The 13156-nt window shown below is 35.5% G+C and overlaps 2 protein-coding genes across 2 annotated transcripts in view; one reads left to right on the forward strand and one right to left on the reverse strand.

Annotated features, from left to right (window-relative positions):
* On the forward strand, positions 4789 to 7104 carry LOC107607469 (glycosyltransferase family 92 protein Os08g0121900). The gene has a single exon (XM_016309420.2). It carries the CDS (start codon positions 5165 to 5167, stop codon positions 6929 to 6931), a length of 1767 nt encoding a protein of 588 aa, XP_016164906.1. The 5' UTR covers positions 4789 to 5164; the 3' UTR covers positions 6932 to 7104.
* The window catches only part of LOC107609642, a gene marked incomplete in the record, with an annotated part of 4422 nt that continues 606 nt past the window's right edge, over positions 9341 to 13156 (reverse strand). The window contains 9 exon segments of the mRNA XM_016311645.2: positions 9341 to 10154; positions 10157 to 10519; positions 10647 to 10795; positions 10890 to 11229; positions 11313 to 11381; positions 12173 to 12271; positions 12371 to 12416; positions 12536 to 12614; positions 12735 to 12771. Coding sequence (XP_016167131.1) covers positions 9746 to 10154; positions 10157 to 10519; positions 10647 to 10795; positions 10890 to 11229; positions 11313 to 11381; positions 12173 to 12271; positions 12371 to 12416; positions 12536 to 12614; positions 12735 to 12771 — 1591 coding nt within the window.

A 13156-nucleotide genomic window follows, 5' to 3' on the forward strand; every position in this document is an offset into this window, starting at 1 on the left:
GATAAATAAAAGGAACATTGAACCTATAATTAAGAGAAATAGCCTAAACATAATAGAAATCCTAAATCCTAATCCTAAGAGAGAGGAGAGAGCCTCTCTCTCTAAAAGCTACATCTAATCCTAAAATTATGTATGAATGTATGTTGTATCAATTGTTCTCTGATAAATGGATGTATTTCCTCACTTTATAGCCTCTAATTTGTGTTTTCTGGACCGAGAACTGGGCCAGAAACAGCCCAGAATTCGCTGGTTGCGAATTCAAACACGCTGATTTTCGTTACTGCGACGCATCCACATGAAGTACGCGTTCGAGTCCCTTAGCTGTATGGCCACTATAGCAAATTATATATCATTTTGAAACCCCGGACGTTAGCTTTCCAACGCAACTAGAACCACATCGTTTGGATCTCTGTAGCTCAAGTTATGACCGTTTGAGTGTGAAGAGGTCAGGCTAGACAGCTTAGCAATTTCTTCAACTTCTTGTATTCCTTCCAATTTTGCATGCTTCCTTTCCATCCTCTAAGCCATTCCTGCCCTGTAATCCTTGAAATTACTTAACACACATATCAAGGCATCGAATGGGAATAAGAGAGGATTTAAACATAGCAAATTTAAGAGCACGAAGCATGTTTTCAATCATAGCACAAAATCAGGAAGGAAAATGTAAAACATATGATTAGTATGAATAAGTGCGCAAAGACTTGATAAAAACCACTCAATTGAGCACAAGATAAACCATAAAATAGTGGTTTATCAATTTCCTTAGCTCCCACAAATTTTGGAGCTAGTGTCACCCATGTTACATTAGCATCCGTTGGTAGCTTCGTACTTTGAAAGAAATTCAATACAGCTGTAGTAAACTCATGGCCAATCTCACCCCAATATTTATTTATGAAATTCATATTGTACCCGTCACTACCTGGCGCTTTACTGGACTCGCAATCCCAAACTGCCTCTCGTATTTCCTCAGGCGATGGCATCGTCTCTAGCACTGTTGCTTCCACGTCCTCAATTTGCTTAACCAACCCATCACGAATCCCAATCGTAGGAGCCAATTTCTGTCGATACAAATCTTTATAAAATCCCGTAATTGCACCCTTTATTCTATACTGGTTCCTCACTAATCTGCCATTGATTACCAGAGAATCAATCCTGTTGTTCCTCCTTCTAGACGACGCTAGGTTATGGAAGTATCTATGTTTTTGTCCATATCTCTAACATGTTGGGATCGAGACATCTGCTTCCAATGAATCTCCTTTCTGGCATACCACGTCGCACAACAAGTCACAAGAGCCTTCCGTCTAGCCTCTATTGTTCCGTCATACCTACCAGCACTAACCATATCATCAATCTTCTTAATCTCTTCCTCAATGAGTTGTTTAATCGACCCAAGTTGGTTACTGTTTTATTTTAATAAAGTGAATATGAATTATAGATTATCACCACACCTCGCCACTTTTTGGTTTATGAATTTTTCATCTTTTAATTGATTCAAGAAAAAGTCTTTTAAATAGTCGGGCTTCTGCTTTTCACCACCAAGACACACCTTTTACTCAAACTGAAGGCAAAACCAAATAAGGTTTTTCCTTCGAAAATTATGAGCATATAAAAGTCCATACCATAATGGGCCAAGATGTACGAGTACTTGAAAAGGAAATTTTCGATGGCCCAAAAAAATGGAATTTTCGCATATACCAGCACATTATAATCGAGTTTAATTATTTCTTTAGTTTTTATAGTTTTATTACAATTGTAATTAAGTTTTTATAATTTTTTTTTCAATTGAGTTTTTATATTATATCAAATTTTGTAATATTCTGTTAAAAACATAATATTTTATTAATTTCAACGTTTTTGTCGCAACAGAGACTTAATTATAAAATCTGATATGACATAGAAACTCAATTGAAAAGATAAAAAAATATAAGGACTTGATAGAATTTTTGATAGAACTATAACGAGTTAGGGACTAACACAATAATTAAATCTTATAATTGAAGTAATGTTCATTTTGGTTCTTGAAATTTTCGGCCATCATCAAAATAGTTATTGACTTTTGGAAATGATGAATTTGGTCCTTGAATTTACAAATCCTAAATCCATATTCGACTCTAATTCAATAGTACTAACTTAGAGTATTATAGTGCCAGCGTGACATCCCCATCGATAAAGTAACATGCCAATCCAATGAATTCCTTTTAATGTTTTTGTTTTGATATTTTTGGAGTCAATTTGAATATTCTCTTGGAATATAAATACAAAAATAGAGAGAAAGAGTTAAAAATATTGAGGCAAAGACATAAATTATTTTGTATCCATTTAGTTGTAATATTAGATACACTATAAAAAATTGCAAAATATCTACTTTTATCTTCTTTTTCATCACTATCTCTTTCCATCACAATTCTTTAATTTTCACTAAAAAAAATCATAAATTCTAAATAAAAATAGTAGAATCAATAATTTCAGTCTTGCCTAATACTATACCGATGAACTGAATAACCAAAAACCAATGAACCGATAAAAAAAACAATCAAACTCGATAAAAATTGGTCCGACTGAACTGTTTAGAATTTAAAATTTTCTCAGAATACTTAAGGTGGGGTTTAAATCCCTCTCCTCAATGAAAAAGATGTCATTCATAGCCACCAGGCTAGGCTGTCATGCTTCTTATTAATATATTTACAAATTATAAAATAGATAGATATCTTTTATCAAATAGTTTACTTCTATTTAATTATTTTAATTTTAGTTATAAATTCACTCATTCATAAATTAATTATATTTTTATTTAACAATAATTATAAACTCACTTTTTTTTACTTTTTATAATTATCTATTATCTATTAATATTATTTTTTAATAAATATTTGTAGTATATAATAATATAATAGATATAAATTAATTAATAAATTATTGAAAATAATAGATAATAGTTATTTTAATATAAAAATAAAATAAAATATTTATGATAGAATAAAATTAACAAAATACTTATTGTTCTTATTCTATATTGTTTTAGAATAACTAGATATTCTTGAAATATTAGTGAGGAAAAACTACCAAAAGTACCCATGAAGTTTACGAACGCGGACAAAAGTACCCATAAACTAAGAAAATTAACGCTGTACCCATGAAAGATGGGTTCCGTATGACAAAAGTATCCAAATCCTAATATTTTGTTGATTTTTTAATAAAATTCCTAAACTACCCCACCCTAACCCTATTCTACCGTCACTCTTTCTCTTCTCTTCTTCCTCTTTCCTCACTTTATCCCTCAAAAATCCTCACAAAGTCACAGAAACTCTCCTCCTACCTCCTCATTGCTGTCCACCACCCACCTACTCCATTACCGCCAATCTCTTCCCCTCTCACTGCTTCTCCCTCTCACTATTAAGGTGACTACAACACCTTCATCGCACACTTGTGACCCAACCTGAGGAGAATGCTGCCGTGGCGCGCCTGTTGCAGCCGAGGAGAATGTCGTCGTGGCGCGTCTGACCCAACCGAGGAGAACACCATTGTCACACACCTGTGGATGGAAGTTCTGCCATTGACGATGTTACAGTCGGCCGGCGAAGAAAAAGAGATTTCTTTTTTAAAACATTTTTATTTTATTTTTCTTCTTTTCAGAAATTGATTTAGTTACTACTAAAATGATACTGTTCTTTTTTTTTTTAAATTTGCTTCTATTTTTTATGAAGGCTAAGATTGATTTACAGAAGATCCAGTTGATGACTACTTCTACTTCTGATTTTTGCTGAAATAAATTTCAAATTGGATGAATGGATTTGTTGATTTTTTATGGTTGATGACTTTTTCTATTTCTAATTTTGCTAAAGTGAATTGAAATTGGATGAATGGATTTGAAAATTTATATTTTGAGTATTTTTTGGTATTTGATTAATTTGGTTTGGGTATGGATTATAAACTTATGAGTGAATCGGTTGAGGTCCGATCCTCTACCACCACCACCACTACCATTGATTTCGGTCTGGTTTGTTGTAGGAATAGTTTTGCACTCCATGGCAAAAGTTGGTGCAAATTGAGTTATGAAAGGTTGAAAAAGTGAGTTGAGGTTGAGTGTAGGGTAGTTTAGGAATTTTATTAAAAAAGCAACAAAAAATTAAGATTTGGATATTTTTGTCATACGGAATCCATCTTTCATGGGTACAGCGTTAATTTTCTTAGTTTATGGGTACTTTTGTCAGCGTTCGTAAACTTCATAGGTACTTTTGGTAGCTTTTCCTATTAGTGAAAATATGTATTTTAAATTTTAATTTTAAATTTTTGACTTTTTTTTTTTATTTAAATAGGATTGGATCAACCATTCAACTAGTGATTCACCGGTTGAACTTGAACCAATGATCTAGTAATCTGATCCGTTTGATTCAATTCTAACAACTATGCTCCGTTTAGTATTTACAATTGAAAGACCAAAATGCCCCCAACAATTTCAGAAAAGCTTGTTACGATATTGAGCCATTTTCGAAAAAAAAATTGTTTTCTCACACCCATATTAAAATTCATATGAAGACATCCTCGTTAAAATATCTATCTAAAATTAATGTTCGAATTATATAATTTAATATTATTTTAAATATTTTATTAGTATGTCATATAATGCTCATAAAGATTTATTTGTCACATCCAAATAATCCCACTTAGCATTAGAATAAATTTGAATTTGTGATTAGAAACAACGTGACAAAGCATTTGAAAAGAAAGATACTTTGCCAGAAGGCAGCATATGCATGCCCACGGAAGAAGAAACAACGATGTTGCCTTGGGTGCAAGGCCGCAACTTAAGCTTACCCACTCATCACTCCTCGAATCACTTTTGAACTGTGTTGAATACAAATTTCTTGTGTCTTCTCTCATCCCTCTACTTACGTGTGTGTTCTGTTTGACATTTTCATTTCACCCCTCTCACAGAAAATAAAACAATGACAACACTCACCTAATGCTATAGTAGTCATGTATCACCTTTCAATGCCTAGCTAGCTTTCTAATTATAAGATGTCCGCCAACCTATTAATCATTCTTCCATAATCTTCATTCATTTTTCCTTTATTTCATCCTCCTTCTCCGCCTTCACCACCTTCCATTCATTAATCCAATAACAACCGCCCGCTCGCGCGTGTGTCTCTTCTCCATTCAAACCATGCGGAGAAGATCAACACGCGCCACCGGCACATTTCTTCTCTGCCTCCTCTTCATTCTCCTCTTCTCCATATTCTCCCTTCACCTTTCCCGCAATGCCATCTCTTCCTCCTCCCTCCATCTCAATCTCAACCTCGACAACCGCCACCACCTCCTCCACCACTCCAACAAGCGCGCCCTCCTTAACAACTTCGACAACGATGGCCTCCTCCCTCATCCAATAGCACATCGTGTCTCCTCCGTCAACGTCTCCTCCCTCTCCTTCTCCGTCTCCGTCTCCGACTCCGTTCTCCTCCCCGATTGGGAGATCCTTCTCATCGTCTCCCCAAACACGCCCTTACCTCCTCTTCCTCTTGATCGCGATGACAACTACCATTGCCTTTTCCGCAACAACCAAAGGTCTCCGGCCAAGTTCTTCGCCGTTTTGCCCTTCACCAACCGCACCACCTTCAGGTGCGTCATGCCGGAATCAGTTCGTCGCCGTCGTATATTCTCTCAGCCGAACTTGGTGGCGTCATCCTCATACAACGAATCACCGGACTTGTCGTCTTCGCCGGCGCCGGAACTCCTGAGATGGAACTTCTTCGTTTACGAGTCATTCTCCACTGACGACGACGTCGTTTTGTTCGCAAAAGGCGTCAACAGTCGCCAGGGCAACGACCGTTCCCCAAACGAGCTACGTTGCGTCTTCAGTTTCGGAGACGGAATTCGTAACACCGTCAAAACGACCGTCACTAGCTCCGTCCAGGAGGTGTTCCGTTGCCCGCACCCGGATCCATTGGAATTGGGCCTTGGACAAGGACCCGAGAGAATCACCGTTTCACTCGAGATCATTGCCGGAAACCTCCTTGTCCCTTCTGTGGCTTATTACACTCGTAGGCCCAATAAGAAGCCCAATTCGCTTCACGCCCGGCCCAAATATCAGATATGCGCATGCACCATGGTTTACAACGTAGCGAAATTCTTACGAGAGTGGGTGATGTACCATTCCAAGGTTGGCATTGACAATTTTTTATTGTACGACAACGGAAGCGATGATGACTTGAAAAAGGTGATCAACGAGCTTCGTGGAGAGGGTTACAACATCTCAGTGTTGCTTTGGATCTGGCCCAAGACTCAAGAAGCTGGGTTTTCTCACAGTGTTCTATACTCCAAGTCCCAGGGAATGTGCAAATGGATCATGTACGTGGACGTTGACGAATTTGTTTTCTCTCCTTCTTGGGGTAATGTTGGAAAGGGCCATGAAAAGTTTCCTTCGTTGAAATCGATGGTGCCACGAGAAAAACATGTAGGGCAGGTTTCGGTGAATTGTTTGGAGTTTGGGCCATCGAGTCAGAAGGTACACCCCTTGGAAGGTGTGACGCAAGGGTACACGTGTCGTCGAAAGGTGGAGCAGAGGCACAAGTCTATGGTGTTGGTGGATGCAGTGAATCCCAGCTTGTGGAACGTGATTCATCACTTTATGGTGAACGACAAGGCTGGGTTCGTGTCGATTCAATTAGGGTTGGACAAATGGGTGGTGAACCACTACAAGTACCAAGCGTGGGATGAGTTTAAGAACAAGTTTCGGAGAAGGGTCTCTGCTTATGTTGTAGATTGGAGGCAAAATGTGAATCTAAATTCTAAGGATAGGACTCCTGGGCTGGGCCATGAGGCCATTGAGCCTGAGGACTGGGCCACCAAGTTCTGTGAGGTTAGGGATGAGAGGCTTAAATCATTTACCCAAAAGTGGTTCGGCTCCTTTAGTCCCAACCATACCCACGCATAGCTGACCAGACCAGTTCTTGATTCTTTTATTCTTTTTCCAACATTTGTTAGGAAAATTACGAAAGAATGTGGGTTGGAATTGGTTCATTGTGGTGGTGACGTGGTGTTTTGTTGTAGATTTACTTTTTGTTTTTGACGAGCTAAGTAGAGCTGATGTTCCATCTATTCTTGTGGGTTGAATGAGATTTTTTTTTATTTCCATCCTATGAAACACATACACTTGATGAATTAGTGTGGTTAAGATAAATTTTAGATACAATATCCATTAACTTTCGTCTGAGACAAATTTATTGTGTTCAACTGTATTTTAATAAAAAATAATTTTTTTTAAATACACGTAAATACTATTTTCTTTTAAATACGTTCGTACTTAGTCAGCAAAAAAAAAATATACGTTCATACTTATTCTTATTGTGTTCTTGACTTCTCCTACTTATATTTGTCACACCTTTTAATTTTCACACTCTTAAAGCCCCAAGAAGCAGAGTTTACAGGACCTTTGCCAAAGTAACTCATACAGAGCATCTCTCTCTTTCTTTCTTTTCGAATATCTTATTTAATGATATAAGTTTTGAGGAAGTTTTTAGCGTGGAGAAAATGTTTTAACTTTTAAGGTTCTTAATGAATTAGGATAAATTCAGAATATATGAAAAATATGAGATCATTTTAAAATATGATTAAAAAAATAATTAACTTCTACATGATTACTACACTCATATGATCATCACGTGTATTTAAAAAGATTTTAAAATTCATATTTTTGAACTTTATACCACCCTCCATACGTGTTAACATCATTAATAAGAGAAACATCATTAATAAGAGAAACACTGCAAATTTAAATCACTTGTTCATTTTTAAAAACAGTTTCATTAAAAGATTTAAAACATTTTTGTTAAAAATGTGTTAGTCATTCATTTCTAATACGATTAAACAATATGAATTTAATCTATGATGGTATTTTAATTTTTTTAGATTAACCTTAAAATATTATTTTGTCATTTTAAAAATTAATTATATGATATTTTAACTGTTTCGAATTTAAATTTACAATTTTTAATACAATTTTTATTCTAAAATGGTATTTTAGTTTTTTAAGGTTAATGGTTAAAAAAGTTGTTTTGGTATTTTAAAATTAACTATAAAATGTTTTAACCTTTTTAAAATTAAATTAAAATTTATAATTGCTAATAAATCAAATAATATTAATTATTCATATAAAATGTGTTATAGTAATTTTAAAATTATTACATAAAGAATATTTTGGTATTTTAAATTTAATGGTAATTAACAAATATTTTAGTTTTTTTAATATGAATTCTATAGATATTTTAATATTTTAAAATAGAAATTAAATTTTAAGTTGTAATACAATTAAAAAACTTTAAAAATAAAGAGGTTTTTTTATCTTTTAATACTGATACCAAAATATGATTTCTTCATAATATTAAAAAAATTGTTTAATATTTTCAAAAAATTAATCAAAAGGATATAATTAGTCTTCAACTGATACTTCATCAATTTTTTACTTAATCTGACAGGCCCTTTTGTAATTAGTACAACTTTAAAGTAGAATTTTGCAAATTTACACACTTTTTATAGGACACTAATATAGGCCACTACATTAAAATGTCCTTCCCTAATCCTTTTAAGAACCAGCTTCAAGTTTCCATATTAGTTTTGATGGGTAAACAAACATCTTAAGTTAATTGGTAGTTATTATACTTGTGAAAATGTTTCTATATAGAATTCTATTATCACTAACTACAATGCTAATGAATACTGTTTGAGTGAATTATTTATACACCTCCACAGAGATTATTTTAAACGCAAAGCAAATCAAATCAATAAATTTTATCTTTTAACAATTTTAAGAGATAACCTCAAGTGACCACACTCAAAATGTGACAAATATTACACGGCTTTTTATCCTCTGCATCTCTTTAAGTCCTCTCCTTTTTATCGTGCTAAATAGGCATTCGATGTTGCATGTTCGTTTTCGTTACCAGAATGAAGCTAGGCTCCCTCTTTTGCTTAGTGAGAGTGAGAACATATATTTTGCTTCTGCGTTTTCAATCAGGAACCTTATGACATGCCTTCAAATAATTTCGCATCATGACCAAAAAAAAAAAAATTCGCAAAGAAAAAACACATAGCACATGTAAGTGACAACATGATAAGGATACACACCTAAAGTCATATTATACGGTCTCTTATGATAAGCTAGACAAGGATTTATGCCTTCTTGATTGTGACATTAAAAGTTTACTAGATTTATATGTTATAGCTAGAGTCGTGTAAAACATGAAAAAGGTTCAAACAAATTTCAACAGAAAAGAAACCATCATCCACTAAAAAACGGAAAGGAAAAAATTATCCTAATAAGTCATTGTCTCAATCACTCAGCCTCTTACAAATTACAATTACCATTTTGATTATAATGAATTTGCGTTAGAAACAAAATAATCAGAGTCAAGTGTGCAGATTGTCGAAAAAAGAAAAAAGAACTGTACAAATGTGTAGGGGACTAATATTGAAATACAAGAGCAAGTTTTTGAGTCACTGGCTGTAGCAAGTCTCCATTATTTCCTTTAGCTACATTGAATATGAAAGGACGGCAGTAACTCGGTTGAAGAATTAATCATTAATCATTTAACATCACCCAAGTCTAAGAGACTAAGACCTAGGCCGGTGTTAATCGCACTATAACTCTAAGCTTGTTTGCATAGAAAGCTGAAATATCAAGTCAAAAAACTAAAATGATTAAGGGTGAAAAAAAAAATGGAGCCATCATATGGGAGAAAATAGTATATAATCAGAGCTGCAATGCCAAATTTGGATGCAGCTGAGAACCGGTCTCCATATTGGAACTAGATGAATTTGATGTTCCGAGGGAAATAGAATTGTGTCGAATGGGAACTTCCATGCCCGGCCATGAAACTTTTCCAGCATATCCTTGCGACGAACTTTGTGGCTCGAATCCAGATTCCCGAGCCATCAAATTACTGGAATCTAATTGACTAAACTTGTTTAAAACCTGAGCCTTAAGAGGCTGATTAATAATGGTCGGTGCCGTGTGGCTAGGAAGGCTGTTTATGTGATCCGTGTCTAACATCTGGGGAACATTTCCAACACTGGAGGACGAACCAGTTAAGTCAGCAAGTCTTACCATCTTCATTTGAGATGATACATTTGAACCTAACCGGCCAGCTGAACCAAAATCATNCATACCACCACTAGCCCTGCTGAGTGGATTCAACTCACTTTGGTAATTCAATTCTCTGTTAATTACCATTTCACCACCTTGTAAGCATGATCTATTTGAAACAAGGAATGATCCAGATGAAGAAGAAAAATTACTTCTATGATCCTCTGGTAAACAAGGGTCTGAAGTTCTCTCTTCATCACAAACTGGGAGATTTTGCCTCTCTGACACTTCATCTTCACTTACCCATCCAGGACCAAACTCATGTCCTTTTGGCAAAACACTGCTGATTTTCTGGGAAGCAATCTTCCAAACAACAGGACCAAGATCTGCAGCAAAATGGGCTAGGCTCCTTGCATAGCTATGCTTTGCATGTAAACCAACCTGATGTTGAAAAAAAAACTAAGTAAGAAGCAAAAGATGACTTTATACTTGATATATGCTTCCAATTTTGTTTTATCTAGTTCAGGAAAACAAGAAAAAGAGAAAAAGCAATAAGAAAAGTTCATACTGCAAGTAGTTGCTTGAATTCATCTTCAACTGTAGTCAATACTGGTGGTTCATTGCGTGAAGGCACTGGACAATTGTAAGTATCACGCCTGGTCTCATCAACCGCAAACTGCTTCTTTCCGTACCTTAACACAGCTTTTAGAACAGAAGCTGCAAGAAAAATATAATAGTGGGAATTTGTTTAACCAGGGTCAAAAAGTTGGAACTGAAAAAGCACCAGGAAGATGTTGATCCACATGCTAACCTGGAAATTCATTCTCCCATTCAGATGTCCAGCTTGTACCTCCACTGTTAAAATTGTTGTGGGAGGCCCTAGTTGATGAATCCGCAGGCTGAAATTTACTAAGCACTTTTCTTAGATTATAACCATTGGAGCCACTGGCAATATCCCCAACAGAAGCAAGGGTTGCATCGGATGAAGATTCAGGAGCAATGCGCTCTGCGGGAGACATGGCCAGTGACTTCCTATTGTGCTTGCCTGGTGGCCTTCCTCTCTGCACAATTTTGGGTTGTGGTTCACTATCATCACTATCTTGTCTGAGATTCTCAAAGTCCTTCCTTGCAATTTCTTGCATGGCGCGAGCCTAAGAAAAAGGTTCGGTCTTCAGAATATAACAAACAATTAATAAAAAATCAAAATTAATATAGTTTCAAGACTTCACCAAACCTGTCGATAGTAAATAGTATCTGGTGAATTATATTGCATTGCATTTGAGCATATCAGAAGCACATCACTCTGCAAGAATGAAGCAGTGTCACAAAATTTTATCAGACTATTAAGAAATACTAACTCAAAGATCAATTGTAGTACGAAAAATCCAAACCATCCGAATGGCCTAAGCTACCAGAAAGGTATATAAGTATTAAAAAAATGCAAAATCTGCTATGATGAGCAAGGTAATTTACCAAAATTTAGCAATCAGTGTGTCTAAATAGGTAAGAAGGCAAATGACAGTCAAGGCTTGGGTTTATAATGATGTCAAGCCAAACAATAGAAAAAGAATTACAGATCAATAATGATAACACATCAGGACTTAGTTCAGCACTATTTGACAATAAACCTTTAATACAAAAGGCTGAAGTTTCTAGATAAATGATGGGAGTAGTATTCAAAACTAGTAAAAAAAAATCATGAAATCCAAGTGGAAATATTATCCAACACCAAAAATAACAGTTCTTTTGGTTTGCCAATTTTTTTCAGTCTTTGGACTAAAACAACTTCCAATTTCCTACATAACAACCAGCACCCAAAACGAAAACAACAACAGCTGGCTGAGTGAATGGATTGGAATTCATAAAAGGATGAGAAGAAAAGAGAAAGTAGTGCTGGACAAAGCCTTGGAGGTCACTGAAAAACTGATACAAATTTGGTGAAAAGAGGGAGGAGGAAACAGAGACGGGGAGGGTTCATCCATCATGAAGTGGACCACACAACCTCCTTAAACGAGCTAAAATTCACGGGACTTTGATCTCAGAAGCAAGTCCCATATATTTTCTACAAAAGCGGGTAAAAACTACAGCACCAACCTCAAATTGATCCAAGTTGGTGTAAAGTCCACCATCCAACTTCTTCCTCACAGTTCCAAAATCCATAGGGTGTCTAATGATATCATGATAATCAGGAAGCTGCATCAACAGTGTTTCTTAATGTCAACTCAAGTTACGGGAATTCAGATTTCCAGAACCGAAATATCATATATATGCAAGCATCAGAAAAACAAGCACCTCTTCTGGATCCACAGGCTCAGAGAATACCCCATGAGTGTCCTTTCTGCAAAATGGATGAACAGTAGAAAACACAATCTGTCAAATTCTCAAGTAAAAGAACAAAACCCGGGATGAAAAAAGGAGGGGAAAAAAAGAAAAGGGAGAAAGAAACAATAGTCATACTTTTGAAGCCTATCAAGGATAAACAGCAAGAGCTTTTTGTCTGGCAAAGGTGTAGTGGGACCGGATTCACCCTGCGAACCTGTCAAACACATAATATATTTATAAAAAATCGCCATTAATATTCCCCCACTACGCACCTTGCACCAAGGGAATGAGATTTTTCGAGAGCAAAAAAAATCATTTCCTTATAGCTTCATACCATGTTTACTGTCAGTCGCTTTCGGAAGCTTTCCATCCTGCAAAAATCATCCCATCATCAAATCCCAAAAAGCCATGTGCTACTCATTTTATACTAACCCCCTTTTTTTAACACACTCTAGTTTATCCTTAACAGGATCGAAAACTAAGAAAGCACATCAAATTTAAGGAAAGTGTCACAAACCCACATGCAGTAACCAAGGTAGTGAGTGGTTGGTTGGGTGGAAGCAAGAAAAATACAAAAACGAGAAGAAAAAAAAAAAGTTGAACAGATCAGAGACAGGATTTAAAAAATTGAAAAAACAAAAAAAGAAACAGAGAATACTGAGAGATAAGACAAATTGAAGCTTTTAGGCATATCCGTGCACTTTGTGCGGATAAATAATGAAGGGATTTAAATTAAGAGGGAAAAAGAAAGAAGAA

This window comes from Arachis ipaensis, chromosome B07 (assembly GCF_000816755.2).
Source record: "Arachis ipaensis cultivar K30076 chromosome B07, Araip1.1, whole genome shotgun sequence".
Classification (NCBI taxonomy): domain Eukaryota; kingdom Viridiplantae; phylum Streptophyta; class Magnoliopsida; order Fabales; family Fabaceae; genus Arachis; species Arachis ipaensis.